Raw genomic sequence first — 23,535 nt, forward strand, 5'->3', positions numbered from 1 at the left:
CGTAAAAAACCCGGAGTTTTTTCAATTTTAGTATTCTTTTAAAACTATTTACCGTGTTTTTCTTTTTTTTTCTTTATTTTTTAGTTTTCTTTTCAGTTTTTTTTTTCTTTTTAAATATCTTATATTTCTTTTTTTCTTTTTTATTCCATTTTTTATTGTTTTTCTCATTTTTTTTTATTTTTTAGTTTCTTTTCAGTTTTTTTTTTTTAAATTTAAATATCTTATTTCTTTTTCTTTTTTATTCAACCTTTTTATTTTTATTGTTATATATATATATATATATATATATATATATATATATATATATATATATATATATATATATATATATATCAACTTTCATTTTAGTTTTTTTTTTATCCTTTTTTACTGTTTTTTAAAAATTCAACATTGTTTATTACAAAAAGAAAAACATCACAATTAGCTTCATCTTGAACCGGTAAAAAATCATTACCTGTAAAAAAATATATATTATTTTTTAAATTACCTTGGCATAGACGAACATCTATTAAGTGGATGATTCTCCAACCATTCTCGAGCACGTGGATTTAACGGGATATAATCGAAAACGATGCCCGTCTATGCCAAGGTAATTTAAAAAAATAATATTTTTATGGTATTTGTTATAGTTATTCTCTTGTTATTATTATTTTTTTTACAGGTAATAATTTTTTACCGGTTCAAGATGAAGCTAATTATGATGTTTTTCTTTTTGTAATAAACAATGTAGGGTTTTTTTTTGTGATGTTTTTTTTTTGTAAGAAACAATGTTGAGATTTTTTTCACTTTAAAAACATTGTATGTGAATGTTGGAATTTTTGCACCTTAAAATTTAATTATAGTGGTGGCTTTTTATGATTTTTTAATGTTGAGGCTAAAATTTGATGGTAAAAAGGTTGTATAAGAAAATCAGATATTTAAATAAAACAAAAAAAACAAATAAAAAAACAGTAAAAAAAGGATAAAAAAAAACTAAAATGAAAGTTGTCATATATATATATATATATATATATATATATATATATATATATATATATATATATATATATATATATAATAAAAAGGTGGAATAAAAAAGAAAAAAAAAATAAGATATTTAAATTTAAAAAAAAAACTGAAAAGAAACTAAAAAGTAAAGAAAATGAGAAAAACAATAAAAAGGCGGAATAAAAAAGGAAAAAAGAAAAATAAGATATTTAAATTAAAAAAAAAAACTGAAAAGGAAACTAAAAAATAAAAGATAAAGGAGAAAAACACTAAAATGGTAAATATTTTTTCCACTCACCCTATTATGATCAAAAACTCAAAAAACCCGTCTGTTCGTTCCCAATCACCGAATAAAATAAAGGGAAAAAAAATAGTTATAATAATAATAATAATAATAATAATAATAATAATAATAATAACTAGAAAGACACGGGGTCGGAAGGTGTCGTTTTTGTGTGGAAGTACAGTACATTGTTCTAAACTTCTAAACTTCTAATTGGTAGATACACAATCACACAAATATGTTGCACTATGCTATAATATAATGATCCCTTTATGTTGCAAAGTAAATATGGCAAAATAAGAAAAGATTAAAGTGAACTTATGTAACCAAACATTCAAAAAAGTTAAATAAATTATCACATCTTAACTCCTATCATAGCAATCTTCCCAGAAACAAAAATTAGTTATCTTCGTTGCTTCATCATCGTGTCGTGGGGCCGTAGACACAAAGGCAATAAACCTTTTTAGTTAAAAAACCTTCAACTTTGGGATAAACCTTTTTAGTTATCTTCGTTGCTTCATCATCGTGTGGTGGGGCCACAGACACAAAGGCAATAAACCACATTCGCTCATCATTTTGCACAATAAATTTGAAACATTAGGGATACTTTTGTCCAAAACTGTTAAAATAAAAAAATAACTATAAAAACAGTATGCAATGACAGTTTCATCCAAAATTGTTAAATTTAATTTTTTTTAGAGATAATGACTTGAAAGGGTAACATACTTTCGATTTTTGTCACATTTAGTCACTAAACTTTTTTTTTCGTTATCTATTTGCCATTGAACTATTGAAACTGTTCAGAACAGTTTCAATAGTTCAATAGCAAATAGATAACGAAAAAAAGTTTAGTGACTAAATATGAACAAAATCGAAAGTTCGTTCCCCTCTAAAAGTTCAATGACTAAATGTGAACAAACTTTCTCTTGTATTATGTTTTTGCAAATTATTTATTTTTGTTAAATTGTAGCAACATTTGTTGATGAAGAAATCTATGAAATAAAAAAAATAAAAAATAAAAAAAACCCTGAAAATATATTTAAAAAAAACAAAAAACCAAAACCGAAATAAAAAACCAATGGTTTGACATTTTCCAAAACAAAAAATCAAAATTTCCAATTTGATTTTGGTTTTACAAAAAAATGAATCATTCTCACTGATGTGAATTATGACCATTGGTTTGGCATGCGAAATTTGTGACATCCCATGAATTTGTAGTTACAACATCGTCTGAACTCGTAATTCATAGTAAGGGGTTAGAGTATCATCGCATGAATACGTAGTTACAATATCGTCTGAAATCGTAATTCATCACCTACAACTTATGGGCCCGCTGGTGTTTCCACTGGTTTGTCTAGAATAGTCCGTGGTCGCCATCTATACTCTGGTAGATGACTACATCGCCACATTGCTGGTTAAGGTTATGGTATCTCCTTTCATCCTACATCACATATTCATCATCATTTATTTACCTAATTATCATCACCTATCTCTCATCATTTTATTTCATCACATTGCTGGTTAAGGTTATGCTTCCTAACTTCGAACCCCAAGGTTTACTCTACTAAAGCTTCATATTCTCGTCTCTCTCCAAAAAGCTCAAGATAGCTCTTCCTCTCACTCTACACACTCAAGCTCGCTAGGGTTCTCACTTATGGGAAAAGTAGTCGGAATTGAAGGTCATAAGTTCCTTTAAATATGGCTCGGGCCCAAAGATTTAGGGTTTCTGCTAACAACGCGGACTCGTCAAATCGCCTCACCGACTTGTCGAGTCCATTCATTAATCCGAGTCATCAGTCGCGACCTTACTCGACGAGTTGAGGCGTCAACTTGTCGAGTCTCTCTTCTTAACTCAAAAGAAAAACACTTAAATTATGATACCTCGAAATCCGGATGTTACATTTTGTTTTTTTATTTCATAGATTTGTTCATCAACAAATGTTGCTACAATTAAACAAAAATAAATAATTTTGCTAAAACATAATACAATAGGAAGTTTGTTCACATTTAGTCATTGAACTTTTTAGAGGGAAACGAACTTTCGATTTTGTTCACATTTAATCACTAAACTTTTTTTCGTTATCTATTTGCCACTAAACTATTGAAACTGTTCACATGTTACCCTTATGACCGGTAACAGCCGGTCATAAGGGTAAAATGTGAACAGTTTCAATAGTTCAATGGCAAATAGATAATGAAAAAAAGTTTAGTGACTAAATGTGACGAAAGTCGAAAGTTCGTTACCCTTTCAAGTCATTATCCCTTTTTTTTAAGTATAAAAACATTTTGCAGGGCCATTTTCATCGAAAACTATTAAAATCGATATTGTTTAACTATAAAAATAGTATGTAAGGGTAGTTTCATCAACTTTTTCAAAACATTACTAGGGTTTTAGAATTTAACATTTCTAATTAAACCTTTAATCAACTTTTAAATTCCAAAACTTGAGGGCAAGTTTTGAAACCTTTTTCAAAACATTAGGGTTTTAACTATTTAAATTTCAAAACTCCAAAACTTTTGGGTTCAAATTTAAACTATAAAACTTAAAGGGGAAAATATGAAACTTTTCATAACAACAAGGATCAAATAATAAATAATCTAAACTAACATTTAGTTACATAATTATCCATATTTGATTTGTTTAATGATTTCTTGCAAAACAATTTATCAATTTACTCAAAATAATTAATCAATTATCTTATAAGGAAACAATTATCTTGTTAATTGATAATTATCTTTAATTAGATCAAGAATCTAGTCATATATATCATAAAATCGGATTTATATTGATCTAACATGATAAGGTAACTATCCAAATGCAAAAACAGCAAGAAATCCCGAGATAAGCATTATCTGACGCTCGAACTCGCCGAGTACCACACTGTACTCGCCGAGTTGAGGTCTACTCGCCGAGTACACTGTGGTACTCGCCGAGTTCCTCAGCCATAAAGCCCAAAAAACAATTTTTCCAGTTATACAATGCATCAATACAATTGAAACCAAGCTAGGCTCTGATACCACTGATGGGTTTTGGTCATAAGACATCCTATGTGCTCATACAAACCCTAATGCTTGGATCTAAGTTTCTCTATTGTACATGCTTTGAATCCAAGACTATAAACCCTAATTCTAGCATACAAGTAATCATATTAATATGTAATTAGGTTTAAGATCATACCTTGATTGTTATGTAGCAATAACAATCCCAATTCCTCCTTGAATTGACTTTGGAAGGCTTAGAGTCACAAGTGTCACTCCTCTAATGGCTTACAAACACCATAAGCAAGTGGAGAAGGTATAAAGAGAGAGGTGAGAGGTTAGAATTCGTATCTAGGACCTCTTGGGAAGGGATACACGAATTCATGACCCTAGGGGTGTTTATATAGGTGTAGAGATAGGGTTTCAGTCATTATCCTTATCTAGTTGATTATCCATTAAGCAACCAATAAGATAATCCTTGAATCCTTATCATACTCGAATTCTAAGGCTTTCCAACCTTAAATTCGTCCACCATATAAATAAGATAATCCTTACCTTATTTTGTAACTATCACATAATTACAAATCAGCCCCTCTAGTTTAATTAATTACACTTGATCACAAAACTAATTCTTAATTAATTATTGACCAATATTAATTAAACAAATATGATTTCTCCTTTAATATATTATTCTTATAACATATTAATAAATCATATTATCCTCTTTCTCTTTATTCATTTCTCCAATCAAGTTGCTTTGGTGAAGGCAACCCAAAAGGACCATGCACCATCGGGTCAAGTACATACCAAAATAGTTATGGACTTAGACACTAATCCAACATAACTCACCTTGCAACTGCTGACTGAAAAGATAAGACCGAGATGCTCCGACCACCGACACGATCTCTACCACTGGCCAACATCAACACTGAACTCAAAACAAAAGCCAACAATTACCAAAATGCCCGTGGAAGTCAACTGGTCAACCCTTGGTCAAAGTCAAAGTCAAATTCAACCTCATGACTGATTCTACTCGCCGAGTCAACGTAATGACTTATCGAGTCCCTATGCTCAGAACTTCCTCGATTCGCGACTCAACTCGCTGAGTCACCCTGAGACTCGCTGAGTCTCACAACTCTGAGTCCCCTCGCACTCAACTCACCAGTCCTCCCTTGACTCGCCGATTCATGGCTCAAACAGAAGAAGATTAGGAACTCATGACCAGACTCGCCGAGTCCAAGAACAGACTCGCCGAGTCCGAGGCTATCTTCAACCTACTCGCCGAGTTGTTCTTCCAACTCGCTGAGTTCCAGTCCATCTTCAAGCAACTCGCTGAGTACACCTTTGTGACTCGTCGAGTGCCTCTACATCTTAACCCATGCAGAAGCTTTCCAGGCCATGCAGATGATCCAAAACATAGATCTACCCATATACAACCCATCCATCACGTAAAGTGGCAAACTTTACGTGACACCAAAGAGATCTAGGCATTTTACACTCTAGGTCTAGGGTTTGGGACAAGATGACTTCACCAAACACTCAAGAACAGGGACTTTAATGCACTCTAGACCTTTTCCATTCCAGATCTGAGGTAGCAACCTCAGATCTAACCTTCAAACCCGAAATACCACAAGCTAAACTTTCCACCCATTCCAAAATGATGAACCTAGATGAATAATATCCCAAGAAACGAAGTAATACCTTAAGAGGAAGCCCCAACATAAGAGAAATCCGAATCTTAGCAAAGCCCCTTGCTCCAAGCCTCCTTTCTCTCCAAGATCTCCTCCAAAAATCTCTTCTCCAAGGTTCAAATGCACTTAAATCCCTCACAATCGCGTCTTAGGGTTTTCTGGACTTCAATAGAGGGTAAAGAGGCTGGGGAGAGGGTATAATGTCCTTTATATAGGGCTCATCCTCCGAAATTAGGGTTTTCTCCACTCAGCGCCTACTCGCCGAGTCCAGCCTCCGAATCGCCGAGTTGGCCACTTAACATGCGACCAAAGTCGTGACCCTACTCGTCGAGTCCATCCATGGACTCGCCGAGCTGCCCTTTCATATTTACACTTTGAACCCTGAACTTGCACTCCTGAACTTGGGATGTTACAGTTTGGGAGTGGTTGTGTGTTTATATTTTAGAAAAAAATTGGAATTAGAAAAATATGGAAAACAATGATTATTGGTTTTCTAAATATTTCCAACTTCTTTGTAATTTTAGAAAATAGAAAATTTTCATTTTTCGTAAAAAAAATTAGAAAAATAGAAGAACTAAACACATTTTCAAAATTCCCATTTTTCTTGGAAATTTTTTACAGGAAAACAACTATTTTTCCGCAACTAAACATAACATTAATGTCACAATTTTTAATAAAATGTCTGATTTAAGTAAAACATGATTTTTTTCTCGAAATTCCAAAATTGTTCATTTGATTTCAAATTTATTCTCGAAATTCGAAATTTCAACCTAGCATCCATAATGTTGGTTCTAAATTTCGGAATGTCAATCCCAAATGTACTTTTTGTTAGAAAAAAAATATTTTTTGTTGATTTGAAATGACTATTTTTTCTTTTTTCTACATACAAAATTTTCTTATATATATATATATATATATATTCAAATAGGCCTTAAATTTGGATCCCTTAATATCCTTTCCATCATTATAAATCATAGGATTTTAAGGAAATTTTGTTGAGATATAATATGAGGGGGCGAAACTACAATTAACCACTTGTTGAGGGTCTACTTTGTCGCATCTTGCTCATTTCTTTTCTTGAGACGAAAGACAACCAGTCCGCTTATAACTTTGCCCTTTTTCTTCACTTATTCCGAAACCCCAATCAAACGAGAAGCCAGTAAACAAAATCAGTAGTATCAAATTCGCCCTAGAAGAAGATGAGTAGCATAGGAACAGGTTACGATCTATCGGTTACAACCTTCTCACCGGACGGTAGGGTTTTTCAGATCGAGTACGCTGCTAAAGCTGTCGATAACAGCGGCACCGTCGTCGGCATCAAATGCAAAGATGGCATTGTTATTGTAATTTTTCTTTGTTCATTGTGAACTTCGAAATTTGAAGGTATGGTTGTTACTGCTTATTGACCGCGGATGATTTTTGAAATACAGGGAGTAGAGAAGCTGATTGCGTCGAAGATGATGTTGCCTGGATCTAATCGTAGAATCCACTCCGTGCATCGTCATTCTGGGATGGTAAATGGAAATTTGTTTTTGTTGCTATATCTGAAGGGTGTACTTTGTTGTGATATGACTGATTATGCAATTTGAAGGCGTTGAATGCTCAGTCATGGTCAATTCCATCTTATTTATGATATTGGATTCCTTATAATAAGCAAGTAAAAGTATTGAGAAGTTATCCATCACTCTAGTCTTTTGTGAGTGCTTTATTATCTGCTGAATATATGCTTCCGTTGGTGTTACCCTGTACAGGGTGTAGCCGGATTAGCTGCAGACGGGAGACAGATTGTTGCAAGAGCCAAATCTGAAGCCCAAAACTATGAAAGGTTTTCTCACATTCCATTTTAATTTACTTTTATGCCCTCCTTTTCATCACAACCTTTCTCATAATATCCTTAAGGTAGCAAGATGCCATTAGTTAGGTTTTTAATAAATATCGCATAATGTTATGAGTTTATAGGAATAGATATGTTCTTGAGCATTATTGACCTTTTAAGCTGTTTGGTGCCCAAAGTGAGATCATGTATATATGGAGTTTGTTGTTCCAACTCCAAAATATGGCCACTTTCTTCCCTAAAACTAAACCAAACAATCAGCAAAGATCTCCAGCCTGTATATTAATAGCCACATGTCATAAACTATCTTCATATGAACAGTCATACATTACATTTTGAATTTATTCTTGTAATAGTTATAGCCTCTTAGAAGCAAATACACATTTATTTTCCAGATAAAAAACATGATGACTTACAATATCAAAGTTTTGTGCATTTTGCAGTACTTATGGTGAACCAATTCCAGTTAAAGAACTTGCTGAGCGTGTTGCTAGCTATGTGCATCTATGCACACTTTATTGGTGGCTCAGGTTTGTGGAACATAAACATTGTGTATCACTTCCAAATTTGAAAACACCTTCATCTTTATCTTTATATTATTATATACTAAGAGCAGTATTTGTGTTACAGACCTTTTGGTTCTGGGGTGATTCTTGGAGGTTATGACCGTGATGGCCCACAGTTATATATGGTTGAACCTTCCGGTGTTTCCTATGTAAGTTACCATTCTATTTTTAGAAATAGTGATGATGATGCCAAAACAATATATTAAAATAATGGTATTTTGTGACTACGCAATGATAGTAATCTTTTTAAAACAATGGTGTTTTGTGAAAAAAATACAGATAGTTTGTTACCCATTAACAACATTAACCCTAAATTCTAATGCTATTTCTTGTAGAGATATTTTGGAGCTGCAATTGGGAAGGGAAGGCAGGCTGCTAAAACGTAAGTGAACTCATGTTTATTGATCTTAAGTTCTCCTTGCATGGGTTTAAGTAACATGATAAAACTCAATTTACCATGGGCTTGAGTTAAATTGCTAATATCGGGTGCAATTGTTGAACTACAGGGAGATTGAAAAGTTGAAGCTTTCTGAGATGACTTGTCGTCAAGGGGTTATTGAAGTAGCAAAAATGTGAGTTTTTTTTTTTTTTTTTTTCTTAGTTATAAAATACTTGAAGCCCTAAATCTCTTATGTAGTTTCTTTTTGACTTAATGGACTTATGCAGAATCTATGGAGTACATGACGAGGCAAAGGACAAGACCTTTGAATTGGAGATGAGTTGGGTCTGTGATGAATCAAATCGCCAGCACCAGAAGGTAACCAAACCAAACCAAACCAAACCAAACCAAACTTTTTTTTAATTTTTTAATTTTTTAATTTTTTAATTTTTATTATAAAATCAATGTGTGTGTGCTACGTTGCTATAATGATGGATGTAATGTGTAGGTACCCGAAGCACTTTTGGAGGAGGCAAAAGCAGCAGCTAAAGCAGCATTGGAAGAAATGGATGCTGATTAAGATCCTTTAATTATATATTATAAATTTCCTCCCTCTCCTTTTGTGTTTGTGGTTGTCTTACTCTTGGATTTAAATTTGTTAGACATCTTGATCCAGCATATTTTTATTTTAAGTTTCCTTGATATTAATCATCTAAGATTGTAACATTTCACAACACTTTCATGTGTTTCGCACCATTCTCTTTTGCCACCACCTAAAAAAACTAAATTTTTGTCAATTGTGCGGCTGTAGTAACTTGATAAAAACAAAAACACGCGATAATAAAAACTAAAAAAAATGATTCAAAATTGTTTTGATGTCGAGTGACACTTTAATGTGTAAAAAAGAAGTCAAAATTGGGACTTTTGAGTGGCATTATCCGAATCGTAATTGGAAATTTCATTTCGTTATATGTTTGGGTGCAAGGTTCGACTAAATTGAATTCATTGGAATCCTTAAATTCTATAGGACGATATAAAATGCATCAAAAGTTATCACATATATCAAATTTCACTTTCAAAAAGTAGCTACATTACTACACAATTAATAATAGGCATGTTCTTATCAAATAAAAACATGATTAAAACCAGAGGCATTTTTACAAGTAATTAACTTTGTTAAGTAAAAAAATGCTAGCTTCTGGGAAGAAAACAAATATCCTATAACAAAATCCAAGTATAGGCATATGACAAAATAGCCAAAATGGCCAATATGGTTTGGGCACATCTAAGCTTTTTCAAAATTAAAATTATGAATATGGTCCTTTCTTTGGGTATATCTAAACTTACACAATTAATAATATGGTTCACCTCTTCTAATTATATATATATATATATTTTCATTTATTTAGTTAGTTTAATTATTTAAATATTAAAATGTTTAAAAACTGTAAAAGATCCACACATCTTATATGAACAATGGGAAGTATATGACAAAAAAAAAACCCTCAAAATTAATGGGTGTTCATTCTCCACATATATATGTAAAACAAGAAGAACGATTAAAGAAAGAACACTACCAGAGTACTACAATTATAATTAAGCACCTTTACTTCTACCATCATTCAGTCGTCCATTATCCAACAAAATCAACAATACCCATATTCTCTTGTTTTATGTTGTGAATATTGTGGTTTCTGCATATATGCATTATTTAAATCTTAATTGGTGCTGATGAATGAACCACGAAATGGTCATGATCAGATCCAATGCTGATGTCCAACTCTTTGAAGACTCCATTTTCCACATCATAACTACACATACCCTTACCTGTTGTGGATCTCAGAATGATATATCGCTTACTTATCCCACCACAGATGCGATAAGTATCAAGATATCTTGTATAGTGCCCAGTTATCAACTGCAACTTTTTCCACCTTCTCCTACGAAAATCTTTAAGAATCCATACGTAAGCATCATTGCCCTGATAAAGTACTCTATCAAAAACGGCGAGGAAACCACCAATCACAAAAAGAGAATTCCCGCTGTATCTCTCCTCAATTGATGTCGGTAGTCTTTTCTGGAAAATTTCTTCTGTTTCAGTATCCATTGAAACCAGCAGGTCGTTGGAGTCATTAAAAGTTTCCCAGTGGATGTACCTACCTTGACGAACTAAAACCGGTTCACACCAAGAATGTAGCCTGTTCTTCACGTCCTTGGTAAAAGAACCTTTCACGTGTTTCCACTTTGAAGAAACACAAGTACTCATCAGATTATCTCCTCTTCCAAGATTAAGAATATGGCATTTGATTGGTGGGCCACTATACAAATGAACGACCTTGTATATTCCCTTGAACCCAGAAAGTGCCACTCCACAGTTGCCAATACAATATCTACCACAAGGTGCATTATGCTGGGGAAGATATGATCCTTCCTTGGTAATTAGATTATAAACATACAAAGTGTTTGTGTAGGAAACGGATATCAGAAGAAACTCGTTACACCAAGACCTTATCATGCCTATGTGAGGTATGTCAAGATCCTGCTCTTTCACTTGTAGCCTTTCTCCTTCTTCCCTTATATCAACAAGACATGTTCTGAAGGTTCCCTTATTCTGGAGGATATATGAAGCATGGTCTAGCAAGATGCTGTTAGTGATTATATCGAACCAACGGCTACATACATACTTTTCCTTATAACGGAGGACAGCATCAGGAAGCCTTTTAAGGATTTCTAAAAGGATGTCATCTGGAAGAAAGATAAACGGGTCAACCTTCACCTTCTTACTCTTTCTCGTCCTCCGTTTATGTACAGATTTTTTCCGGGACTTATTGCGCCTTGACATTTCCACCTGACTTTTGTTTCAAAACTGCATGCATATTACCTTTTCTTGTAATCAGAAATATATATATGAGGAAGAAACTAACGAGTCAAGGGTTTTAGCTACGCAAATGTACCAATACAAACTAGTCTATATAACGTAATAGCATTCTGATACCAACTGGGAATAAGTTTCCAAAGAACAGAAAAAAAAAGATGCATTTAGCTATTTGTTTTAGTTTGACCTACGTACAATATATAAATGTGTAGAGTCTATCTCATCTCAAATGGATTAAAAAGTAAGATTAATTTACCACTAAAAATGATGCATCCGGACACATCTTCATGCATGAGGCACAAATTGTTCATCATCTTACACCATAGATGTAGATGTGTAGTAAACTAGCAGTTTTGTAACAACTACGTACAATCTATACACTTAGCTACAAGAACTAACGCCATCGTTCATATTGAAAACTCTGGGCATATATTGTAGGGCTAAAAACAAAAAGAAACTTCAGACTGTAAAATATGATTTGATCAACAGAAATTTGCGTTGAATTGCAATTAAGCACGTAGGGATTAGGAAAGACACATTCATATAAGAATTCTCAAGATGACATAAACGAATAAAAGAAGAAAACCTGTTGCAGGCTAGCTTTAAGAGTTCGATGATAGTCGAAATTAGGTTTGAGTTAATCGATAGATAATGTAGATTTTCTACGGCTCAATCAGAAGCGAATGTACATAAATGTGGGTATTGGATCTCTACTCCAATATATATGAAAAAGTAAAAATGACACTACAGCCTATTAACATTTTTATTTTTGTTTTCTGGCCCGACCAGGCCATGAAGGTATTTTTTTTCGGCAATAGATGATCACTAAACTTGTTGTTGACATCTTAAATATTGACAACGGGGATACTAATTAACGACATCTTAGACACCTCATCACCACGTGTATTAGAGCTCCTCGTTTCTAGCTAAGAGGTTATTACCTCATCTGATATGATCATTCATTATTCCCTTTATTGAGCTAAAGAGAAGAAAACCCTAACTGATGTAGCCAAATGTCTTTGTCTTCTTCATCACATCAGCCCCATTAACAATTAAGGCTTGTAACCACCGAAGGAGAAGTGAAGAGATGCTTCTGTAAGTTAACCACAAAATCTATCGGTCATTAGGCCCCACCTAGCATTGGGACCCACCCAATACACAAATAATCATATAAACGTATAATCATACGAACACATGCGATAATCATAGAAACAATAACATACCATACAAACATCGAGCCCCACCCGACATCGGGCTTTGCTCGGTAAGCATAAAAACATATACTGATAACTAGCATACAATATACTCATCAGGCCCCGCTTGACATTGATCATCGCCTGGTAAACATATAGTTCACCAAACCTATGCAAGAGTCACACAAACATCTTGTATCCTAAGCATAACAATCAGGGGCCGACATTGACACCTTAGACCCGCTAAACACAATGAGGAAACTGTCACGCCCCCAAACCAAGGATGGTGGAAACGTCTGGGGGTGGAGGATTTCATGTATGGTATCACAACAACGAGTATAATAGTGCTCAAAGTAAATACAACCATCATAAATATAATTGAAAAAAAAGTTATACAATAGTATGTGTTTACATGTTTCCAATCAATTACACTTATGATGACAAAAATGAAATGTTTGACGATTTAACTTCCCATCCTCAAAAGCGGTTGATTTCCTGTTTCACAGAATTTCCGAGAATACAAGTAGTTTGAAAAAGCGTCAACAATTAAGTTGGTGTGTTCATAAGAGTTTTATTTGGGAAATAAACCGTTTTCCTTGTAAAAAGCGATATGATATGATTTCAGAAAAATCAATATTTTCTTTATTAAACGCGAAATGAACTCTCCTATGTTATGCAATAATGTATCCTAGAAAGACCTGTAGATTCCTTCTATGATCACCCATTGTATATAAGTTATATAAAATTTAAGTTAAATAAACTGTCGAATATAATGAGTCTACCCTAGGTCCACAACCAAACAAGGAACAAGAAGTAAGGTGAGCCCACTAATTCTAGGTCGATTACGACTAGATTCTTATATAACTCTAGCATATACACTTAGCAATTATAGCTGAAGTCTAACAATTCTAGATGAAATGTAGTTTTGATAGAAATATGTTTCCAAAGAAAATCCAATATTTTCCTTATAAAAGTCATGTAGTCTTAAATGTCAAGACCGAGAATATGTGTGTGTTTTGTACTTATGATTTTCATAATGGTAATGCGTTTCCAAAGAAAATCTAATATTTTCCTTATACAAAGTCATGTAATCTTAAATGTCAAGACCGAAATATACAAGTATTTTTCCATACTTAAAGTAATTCATGCAAGTTTAAATCGGCATAAACTCGTTTAATTTAGAAGTAAAACCCCTTTTCAAAGTAGAATTTTTCCTGTAAACTTGAAATATTGTTAAATCCCTATGTGAGTCGTTATAACCATACTACGACATGATGACATGCTGCGACGTTCTTCAGGCATCGGAAACGAAATGACATTTGTCACCCCCGATCGGCTGATCGGACTTATGCAAGCAGCATGGGTGTGGGTTGTCAATCCCAATATAGAGCTATACACAATTATCACGCTCTCCCTACAAGAGACTCTGTTTATAACTAATTCAAGATTTTTAACCAGTACTCAAAGAGTACCATGAGAATGTCTCACAACTTACGTTAACTAATTTACATATAGTTTGAGTATAAAGCCCCTTCCGTGGAGGAAGTGAAATCACCTTTTATGAAAATACGTTTGTGATATAAATCCATAAACTATTACTATTTTAGTTTATCAAGTAGTATATGAAAAACCCATTTGTTTTGAGAGTAAAACCTTTTCCATGTAGTATGCTTTTATCGAAAATTCATAAACTATACTTAATGTAGTTTATTATATGTGTTCGAAATGAATGGAGGAAAAACCTTAACATGAATGACTAATTTCTGTTTATGATGATAAACTAACAAGAATGCATCAAAACATTGAGAAACTTATTGTTATGCACTTTGCTCAACATACTACAAAGTGTTGTTAATATGGTAAACTATGTAACTAATTTTAATCCTTTCTGCACTACTTTGAAATCATCATAGAAAAATCATACGAAGTCGAAAACTAACTCCGTAAACTCTGAGAGTTTAGAAAATGTGTCTAGTTTATTCATAATTTTTATTATGATTTTTAGAAGTCTCTAACTTATGTGAAAGTGTTCAGAATCACAGACTGGTCCGAATTCGTTTCTGAAATGATAGACAATTTTGTAAAAATCACCATAAATCGTAGAAAAATCATATGGAGATGTAAAAGTAGTCATTTTAAAGGTATAAACCTGAAATACTTTCATATTAAATAGTTTTGAAAGATATTGAGTTTAAGTTGGGTAAAACAGTTCGTAAACAGGTCACAACTTTTCTGTTGTAAGCTGTCAAGTTAAGTTTCAAATATGTTTTGGTGTTTTAACTTGTATTCCCCCCTAAAAACTGAAGAAAACTAGAAAATGTAGGGTATTAACTCACCTTATGTGATTCCTTGAAGGATGGAAGGTTGAAGATGATGAGTTTCAAGTGAAGAACACTTGATGAACACATGGAGTTTTTTTTGGATGATCCTAAGAACGATTTTTGGTGTTAAGATATGAGTCGATGATCCAAGAGTGTTATGAAATCATGTAATAGCACTTGAGTTACAAGTAAATACTTACCAATAAGTGAATAAATGACTCAAGAACACATCAAAAGTGTGGCTGAAATTTGAGAGAAAAGAGGTCCTCTTGATGGTTTAAGAAGTGTATAGGTGTTTGATGGTGAAGCAAATGATCAAGGAAATCCCAGACATTTCCTTATATGGAGGGTTGCTGGAGCAAGTGACTAGGGTGAAAGGATGTTTGCCTTGGTTTGTGTGATGTGGATAAGGTTGGATCAATGAGAAAGTGACACATAGGAGGCAAGTGGGCACACTTGACCCACTTGTGGTGTAGGATACTCTTCCTAATGTAAAATGATGATTTATAATTAATAAATCCTTGAAAAATAATTAAAATAAGAGTCCTGGGGGTTAAAAATGATAAAAATATGAATTTGGTGAAAAAATCCCGTCAAAAACGGGATTAGGAAGCGAAAGTGGTCGAAAACCGGGCAATATGGACCGAACCTGCGAGGTTCGGCTCTAAGAGGGTGAGAGCCGAGAGGGGAGACGGAAGGAACCGAGAGGAAGAGAAGGGACCAAAGGTGCGAGGGGGAGGGACCGAAGGTCCGAGGTCTCGGTTCGGTCTGCTGAGCTTCGATCCGAGAAGGGTGCTTCGCTTCTGACAAGTTCGGTTCCTAAGAAGGGTTTCGACTCCTAAGAGGTTCGGTTCCTAAGAGGGGTTTCGGTCCTATTTAGCTGTTTTTCGATATAACTCACCGTTTCAAGCGGTTTTTGGCCAAGTTAAGGGTCGGGATGACTATAAAAAGTTCAGAGAGATTTTGAGAGAGATTTAGGAGAGATTTCACATACTTGGAGATATTTCACATACTTGGAGAGATTTGGGAGATATTTCACATACTTGGAGAGATTTCACATACTTAGAGAGATTTAGGAGAGATTTCACATACTTAGAGAGATTTCACATACTTAGAGAGATTTAGGAGAGATTTCACATATTTGGAGAGATTTCACATAATTAGAGAGATTTCACATACTTGGAGAGATTTCACATACTTAGAGAGATTTCACATACTTAGAGAGATTTGGAAGAGATTTCACATACTTGGAGAGATTTCACATACTTAGAGAGCTTTAGGAGAGATTTCACATACTTAGAGAGATTTCACATACTTAAAGAGATTTGGGAGAGATTTCACATACTTAGAGAGATTTGGGAGAGATTTCACATACTTGGAGGAGAGATTTAGGAGATATTTCACATACTTGAAGAGATTTGGGAGAGATTTAACCTTAGCCATTATTATCGTATAATCTCGTAATGCAAGGTTCGTGAACCCCGTTATGTTTCGCTTATGATTGTTTTAAGTCCCCGAGAGGGTCCTTAGTCGTGTTTTAAAGCATTTAACTCCCTTTTTAGGGTTTTACATTGCTATACACATAGAATATTTGAAACACTTGAATTCTTAGCGTGTCAACACACATTTTTTACAAAATATCTTTTCTAATACAAGTATTGGTTAAGCTTGACCGGTTTGACATTCTTGACTTTGACTTGAATTTGACGGTTGTCACAAAAACTCACTTCAATCTGCTGATAACCAAATAACTGCTTGGACAGCTGAACAGGATAACCTCGCGCCAACTAACAAAAATACAATCTTAATCAATAATTAACCTGATAACCCAAAATCCGAGGCCCATTCCATAAACCAACTTCCTAAAGGGTAAAAGACCATTTTACCCTTTTCTTACTTGTTCCAAAACCAAGGTCCAACCCAAATGCACAAAAGTCCAAAATGGCAACCCAAATGCACAAAAGCCCAAAATGGCAACCCAAAGCCCAAATCAAAAGCAACAAAAGCCCATTATGGCCCAATAACCCGATTAGGCCTTAAAACCATCATGGACCTACTTCCAAGAAAACCCTAAGTCCATCCATGGACCAAAGTTAGAAGTCCAATGACCCAATAAGGCCCAAACCTCAAAAGGCCCAAAAAAAGACAAACCGGGGAGTACGCCCCGCGTACTCACCCTCGCAACACATAATACAAGCGGCTGATACACAAAATCTTCATTACGCTGAGCGTACTTCCTGCATACACCCTACGTACTTATCAGGGACGAAAAATCCAATATTAAGCTCTTAATGGTTAAGACAATGACTTCCAAACTCTAATATGAACCTAATATGATGTCTTAACATGTAAAGTTGGCAACTTTACTCCTTTACATGGCTTAATGGGACCAAATCCTTAATAACATTCACAATACACATCCAAACTCATGCATGGTCCAAGATAATGTTGGATTAGGTGTCTAAGTCCATAAATATCATTGGTATATAACTATATACTTAAATTGATAGTAGCATAGTCCTTTTGGGTTGCCCTCAAAACTAGCAACCAGACAGGATAACTTTTGGAGAGATAGGATGATTTATTATTTGATTAATAAATTAAAATAAATAATGTGTTAATATATTAAGAGAATAATATATTAATAAGAAATAGTAATATTTAATTAATCAGAAATTAATTGGAATTAAAAAAATTAATTGAAAGTGAAGGGTCTAAAGTGTAATTGCTCAATAGTTGAACAAGAGGCTCCAGAACCTTCCTAGGGAAGGCTTGGACGAATTCTATATGGATAATCTAGGGTTTCTAGATTATCCCATGTGGATAAATAAGGAGTTGGATAATTACCAATTTGAAATATTATTATTATATTCAGTTTAGGGTTATCTAAGGCATCCTTGTTGGATTATAAATAGACCCTTACCCTATGAAATTTCATCCACTGACAACCCTAGAGAGAGCCAAAATTCTTAGATCCCTTACCCTCTCTCATCTTTCATCCTCTTGCTAGTGTTGGGTGTGAACCACTAGAGACACGACATTTGTGGTGCTTACTCTCAAGGCTTCAAAAACACAAGGATTCATTGTTATTTGTCAATAACAATCAAGGTATGTTTTCTTACCCCTAGTTAGTAATTTCGAAAATATACTAGTAGTCTTAGAGTTTCTTATTTGATGTTCGAAGTTGTATGTTCAATTAGAGAAAACATAGATCAAGAATTAGGGTTGCATGGACACATATGTTTTTGTTTGTCATGCTCTAAACCCACCAGTGGTATCAGAGCCTTGGCTTGTTTTCTATTGAATTGATTGCAATGGTTGAATTGATCAAATTAGGGTTTATGGCAATTAAACCCTTATGGACTAGGGTTTTCAAAATTAGGGTTGATTAAGCCCTAAGTTTCGAAATTTAGGAAAGGGTTGAAACCCTTTGCATTGCCCTACAAGTTTTGATCTTGAAGGTTTCTTGCCCCCAAGATTTCGAAATGTAGGTAAGGATTGAAATCAGTCCTTACCTTCCTCCCCAAGCCACAAATTTCGAAAATTGCTAGATGTTGATAGGATTATCTTATTTTTGGTAATTATTAGTTTATCTAGTTAAATAGGATAATTATAAAATTGGATATATCCTTACCCATTATTTTCAAAATTAGGGGAAATAATTAGGATTAAATTATATTGATTAATTTAATTGGATAATTCCAAATTGATTTAATTAAATGTATAATTTAACTGGATACCCTCTTTATAGTGTGGCATCGTGAATAAGGCCCACTATTGGTTTGACTGACTTATTTTTACACACACACACACACACACACACATATATATATATACACACACACACACACACACACATTAAACAATTAATCATATTTATAGTATAAGGTGTATTTTAAACAATTTTAAAATACTGGGCATTTGACATTGATTATTAAAATTAATTAATATCTAAATTAATTATGTACACATTTAAAAAAATAATTATATCAATCAGTTAAATAATCAATCGAGTCAAAGATTTGCCTCCTAATTTTTAGGCTTTTATTTAATTACCAAGTATCCAACATATTCGAATTTGGGAGGTAAAGAAACATATAATTACCAAATAAAAGGCATGTAAAACATATTAGGTAGATAAATTCGAAATTTCGAATTCGGCAGTTTTCACGTTGTGAGCATAAACTCTCACGTCGTGAAATCCAGAAAATCGAAAAGTAAACAACCGGCTTTTTATGAACATCCCAAACATGCAATACATGTTATTGGTTTAATTCACTGTGATTTATGGGGTAAATCACATGCAACACATGTTTTTGGTTTAATTTGCTGTGATTTAATTCACTATGATTTATGGGGTAAATCTCCTATTTCTTCTACTGATGGTTACCTGTACTTTGCAATTTTTATCGATGATTACTCCCGCTTCACTTGGTTTTTCCTTTACGAGTGAAATTAGATTTTTATGCCACATCTGTTCATTTTAAATTGATGGTTTAAAATCAATTTAATCGGAAAATTAAAATACTCCAAACAGATGGTGGAATGGAGTTTCAAGATCATCGTGTACAGTATATCTTACACTTAAGTGGCATTTTACATCCTATATCTTGTCCTTACACTCAAGCTTAGCTGAAAGGAAACATTGCCATATTATAGAACTTTGTTTGGGTATGCTATTTCATTATCATGTTCCTGTCCATTTTTGGGTTGATGCTTTTAGCACGACGGTATATACTATAAACCGTGTTCCTACAAAGATACTTGGTGGTAAATCTCCCTTTGAACTGCTCTTTGGTACTTTACCTATCTTTCCTAATTTTCATCCATTTGGTTGTTGAGTTTTCCCATATCTCAATGCTTATTCAGACCATAAATTAAGTCCTCGCAGCATACCACGTATTTTTATGGGATACTTCAGTCATTATAAAGCTTATCATTTCCTAGATGCTCAAACTGGATGCATGTATGTGACATCCCCAATTTCTCGGCCAAAAAAGACCGATTTAGTTTATGCTTTTAAAATAAAATCAGAGTAATCTTCCAAAAAGTGTTGCGGAATTTGTCCCCAAAACAAAATATGATAAAAATTTATCAAATCATTTCTTAAAAAATGTATTTTCATTAAATAACAAAACCGCGGGATGTCATGTTTCGATACAGACCAAAAGCATAAACAGTACATTATAAGCCTTACAACAGTTATTTACATCAACTGGCCTATAATCCAACATCCCTCGTCATCATCTAACTATGCTTTGGTTCCACTACCTGTAATATAAAAAGCTGAGTGGGTTAGGCTTAAGAGCCTGGTGAGCATATAGGGTTTTCAACCCGCAAATAATAATAAATTTATTAATTTCATCAACCAATAATAAATTTATTAATTTCATTAACCAACAATAACCTTGATTATTCGTTCCCGTTATCCTCATTTTACGTCCCTAAACACCTATCATAAGGGACCTAGCCTAAGGATTTTCATCGGGGTGACAACACTGGTTTAGCGATTCCTCAACAATTTATGTCAAATAAGGCAACCATGTGGGGGATGGAGTATACCATTGAACACTAAGTTCACAAACACCTACAGGTTACGAGCCTGCTAGCGTTCCACTGGACCATCTAGAAAGGTCCGTGGTCGTCATCTATACTCCTCTTGATGACTGAAACAATAATAATATCGAGACCTCTCATCTTTTTAATACACATCAACTATTTCATCTACCCATTTTTACCTAACATATTTGTAGATAAAAATACATATATAGTTTGAAACTTGTACAGAACATTTATTCAACACCCATCTCAAATAAATAATCAATATAATTACACATAGCACGTATTTTATAGAAAATACTTCAAATCTATGTGTAAGATGTAAGTGACTACTCACTCACCTGATAAGACGGTGATTGGACAACACTTCGCCCCTTAAAACAATCTTTTTCGATGAAACCGTGATGTTTTCTTCAGAATCCTTGTTTCAACCACTACAACTTTCTTCATAGATATCGGGTTCATCTAATATTTATTTTCGATGCTTATTTTTGTCCTTAACTTATTAAATCATAATAATTAAGCATAAAGCACATAATACTCATATAATACATCTTATTATTTCAAAACAAATTACAAATGTCGGCCTAGATTATTATATCATCATTAATGTCTAGCCTAGAAACACGGGCGTTACAATTCTCTCCCCTTAGGATGATTCCGTCCCCAGAATCATACATCAACAAACAAATGCAGATAGAGACTCATCATGTCACTCTCCGTTTCCCAGGTGAGATTTGGCCCATTTGTATGTTTCTATCGCACAAGCATTAAATCGACCATCTTGCATCGCAACTTCTTAGTCTTACGGTCAACGATTGCCTCTGGTTCTTCAATTAACCTCTTGCTTTCATCCAACCTTAATTCAAAAATTGGAATTATGTTGGGAGCTTCTCCCGTCAACTTCATCAAGTAACACACGTGGAAAGTGTTATGAATACCATCTAGTTCTTCTGGTAGTTCTAGTTTGTAAGCTTGGTTCCCAATCCTCTGAAGAACTTTAAAAGGTCCAATAAACCTTGGACTCAACTTTCCTCTTTTACCAAATCTTATAAGTCCCTTCCACGCCGAGACTTTAAGTAAAACCGAATCTCCAACTTCGAATGTTATCGGTTGTCTTTTCTTGTCAGCATAACTATTTTGATGATCCTAAGCTACTAACACCCTTTCCCTAATCACTTTCAGCTTTTCAGCAGTCTGATGGACTATCTTGGGTCCCATAAATTGCTTTTCTCCAGCTTCAAGCCAACATGATGCCGTTCGAGACTTTTTTCCATATAAGCGTGATAAGGTGCCATCTTGATGCTCAAGTGGAAACTATTATTGTATGAAAATTCTACCAAAGGTAAATGTTCATCCCAATTACCTTGGAATTCCAGGGTACATGCTCGTAGCATATCCTCAAATGTTTGAATCATTCGTTTGCTCTGACCATCAGTTTGCGGATGATAGGCTGTACTTAGACACAATTTCGTACCCAATTCCTCTTGTAGACTTCTTTAAAACCTCGACGTGAAACGACTATCACGATCTAATACAATCGTTAAAGGAACACCTTGAAGTCTCACTATGTCCTTCACGTAGGCATTTTCAAGTTTATCCATAGACCATTTTTCATTGGCTGCTATGAAGTGTGCACTTTTAGTAAACCGATCAATGACCACCCAAATCATGTCGTAACCGCTCTTCGTTCTGGGCAGTTTAGTCACAAAATCCATGGTAATATATTCCGATTTACCCATGGGTATAGGTAAAGGTTCTAAACTCCCATGCGGTTTCTAACGTTGTGTCTTAACCATCGCACATGTCACACACTCGACCACATATTTTGCAACATCGAGCTTCATTGTCGGCCACCAGTAGTAGGGTTTCAGATCCCTATACATTTTTGTGCTGCCGGGATGAATCGAGTACATGGTCTTGTGAGCTTCTTCCATTAGAAGATCTCTTATTCCTCCCGTATTAGGTACCCAAATCCTATCTTGGAATACCTTCAATCCTTGACCGTTTGTATCGAACACTAACGTTTTGCCCAAACGTTCTTCCTTTCGGTCATTTTTCTCTAAAGCTTCTATCTGAGCTTTCTTAATTGTTGAGACAACTTTGATTCTTAATGCCCTTGGCCTTTTCTTTTCAAGACTCACTTTTCTACTTAAAGCATCAACTACAACATTTGCTTTACCAGGGTGGTAAAGGATTTCACAGTCGTAATCCTTAAGCAACTCTTGCCAGCGTCGTTGTCTCATGTTTAATTCCTTCTGATTAAGGAGATATTGAAGACTCTTATGACTAGTGAAAAGTTTGCACTTTGTGCCATAAAGATAATGTCTTCATATCTTTAGGGCAAATACTACCGCTGCCAACTCCAAATCATGAGTGGGGTAGTTCTTTTCATGTTCTTTCAGTTGTATCGATGCATAAGCTATCACGTTATCCCTTTGGGCCAGAACACAACCTAACCCAACTCCAAATGCATCACTATAAACTGCGAAGTCTTCAACTTCATCAGGTAAATAAAGAATCGGTGCTTCACACAATTTCTTCTTTAGCTTTTCTAATGCTTCTTTATGCTTCTCACTCCAAGTATAAGTAGCTCATTTGTGGGTCAAAGCTGTTAATGGATCAGCTATCGAAGAAAAGCCTTGGATAAATCTTTGGTAATATCTGGCTAATCCAAGAAATCTTCGAATCTCCATGAGACTATTTGGTTGTTCCCACTTTATTATAGCTTCAATCTTAGTTGGGTCAACTATAATCCCTTCTTGGTTAACCACATGACCCAAAAATTGAACTTCTTGAATCCAAAAATCACATTTGGAGAACTTTGCATACAACTTCTCCTTTTTCAGAACTTCTAACACTTCTCCT

At 34.2% G+C, this 23,535-nt stretch overlaps 1 protein-coding gene across 1 annotated transcript; it reads left to right on the top strand.

Moving 5' to 3' along the window:
• Positions 1-7,046: 7,046 nt before the first annotated feature.
• Positions 7,047-9,455, top strand: PAG1 (20S proteasome alpha subunit G1). The gene is made up of 9 exons (XM_078996246.1): positions 7,047-7,283; positions 7,371-7,454; positions 7,692-7,765; positions 8,218-8,304; positions 8,405-8,489; positions 8,676-8,722; positions 8,847-8,912; positions 9,007-9,097; positions 9,228-9,455. The coding sequence occupies exons 1-9, from the start codon at positions 7,140-7,142 to the stop codon at positions 9,297-9,299; spliced, it is 750 nt and encodes a 249-aa protein (XP_078852372.1). The 5' UTR covers positions 7,047-7,139; the 3' UTR covers positions 9,300-9,455.
• The last annotated feature ends 14,080 nt before the right edge of the window (positions 9,456-23,535 follow it).

This window comes from Lactuca saligna, chromosome 5, assembly GCF_052625555.1.
Source record: "Lactuca saligna cultivar CGN05327 chromosome 5, ASM5262555v1, whole genome shotgun sequence".
NCBI lineage: Eukaryota > Viridiplantae > Streptophyta > Magnoliopsida > Asterales > Asteraceae > Lactuca > Lactuca saligna.

Bases quoted from the DNA above. Each gene is read 5' to 3' on its own strand.
- PAG1 (XM_078996246.1), top strand. From the start codon at position 7,140: ATGAGTAGCATAGGAACAGGTTACGATCTATCGGTTACAACCTTCTCA. The intron at 7,455-7,691 runs GTAAATGGAAAT...TACCCTGTACAG, and splicing joins TGCATCGTCATTCTGGGATG to GGTGTAGCCGGATTAGCTGC. The intron at 8,913-9,006 runs GTGAGTTTTTTT...GGACTTATGCAG, and splicing joins GTTATTGAAGTAGCAAAAAT to AATCTATGGAGTACATGACG.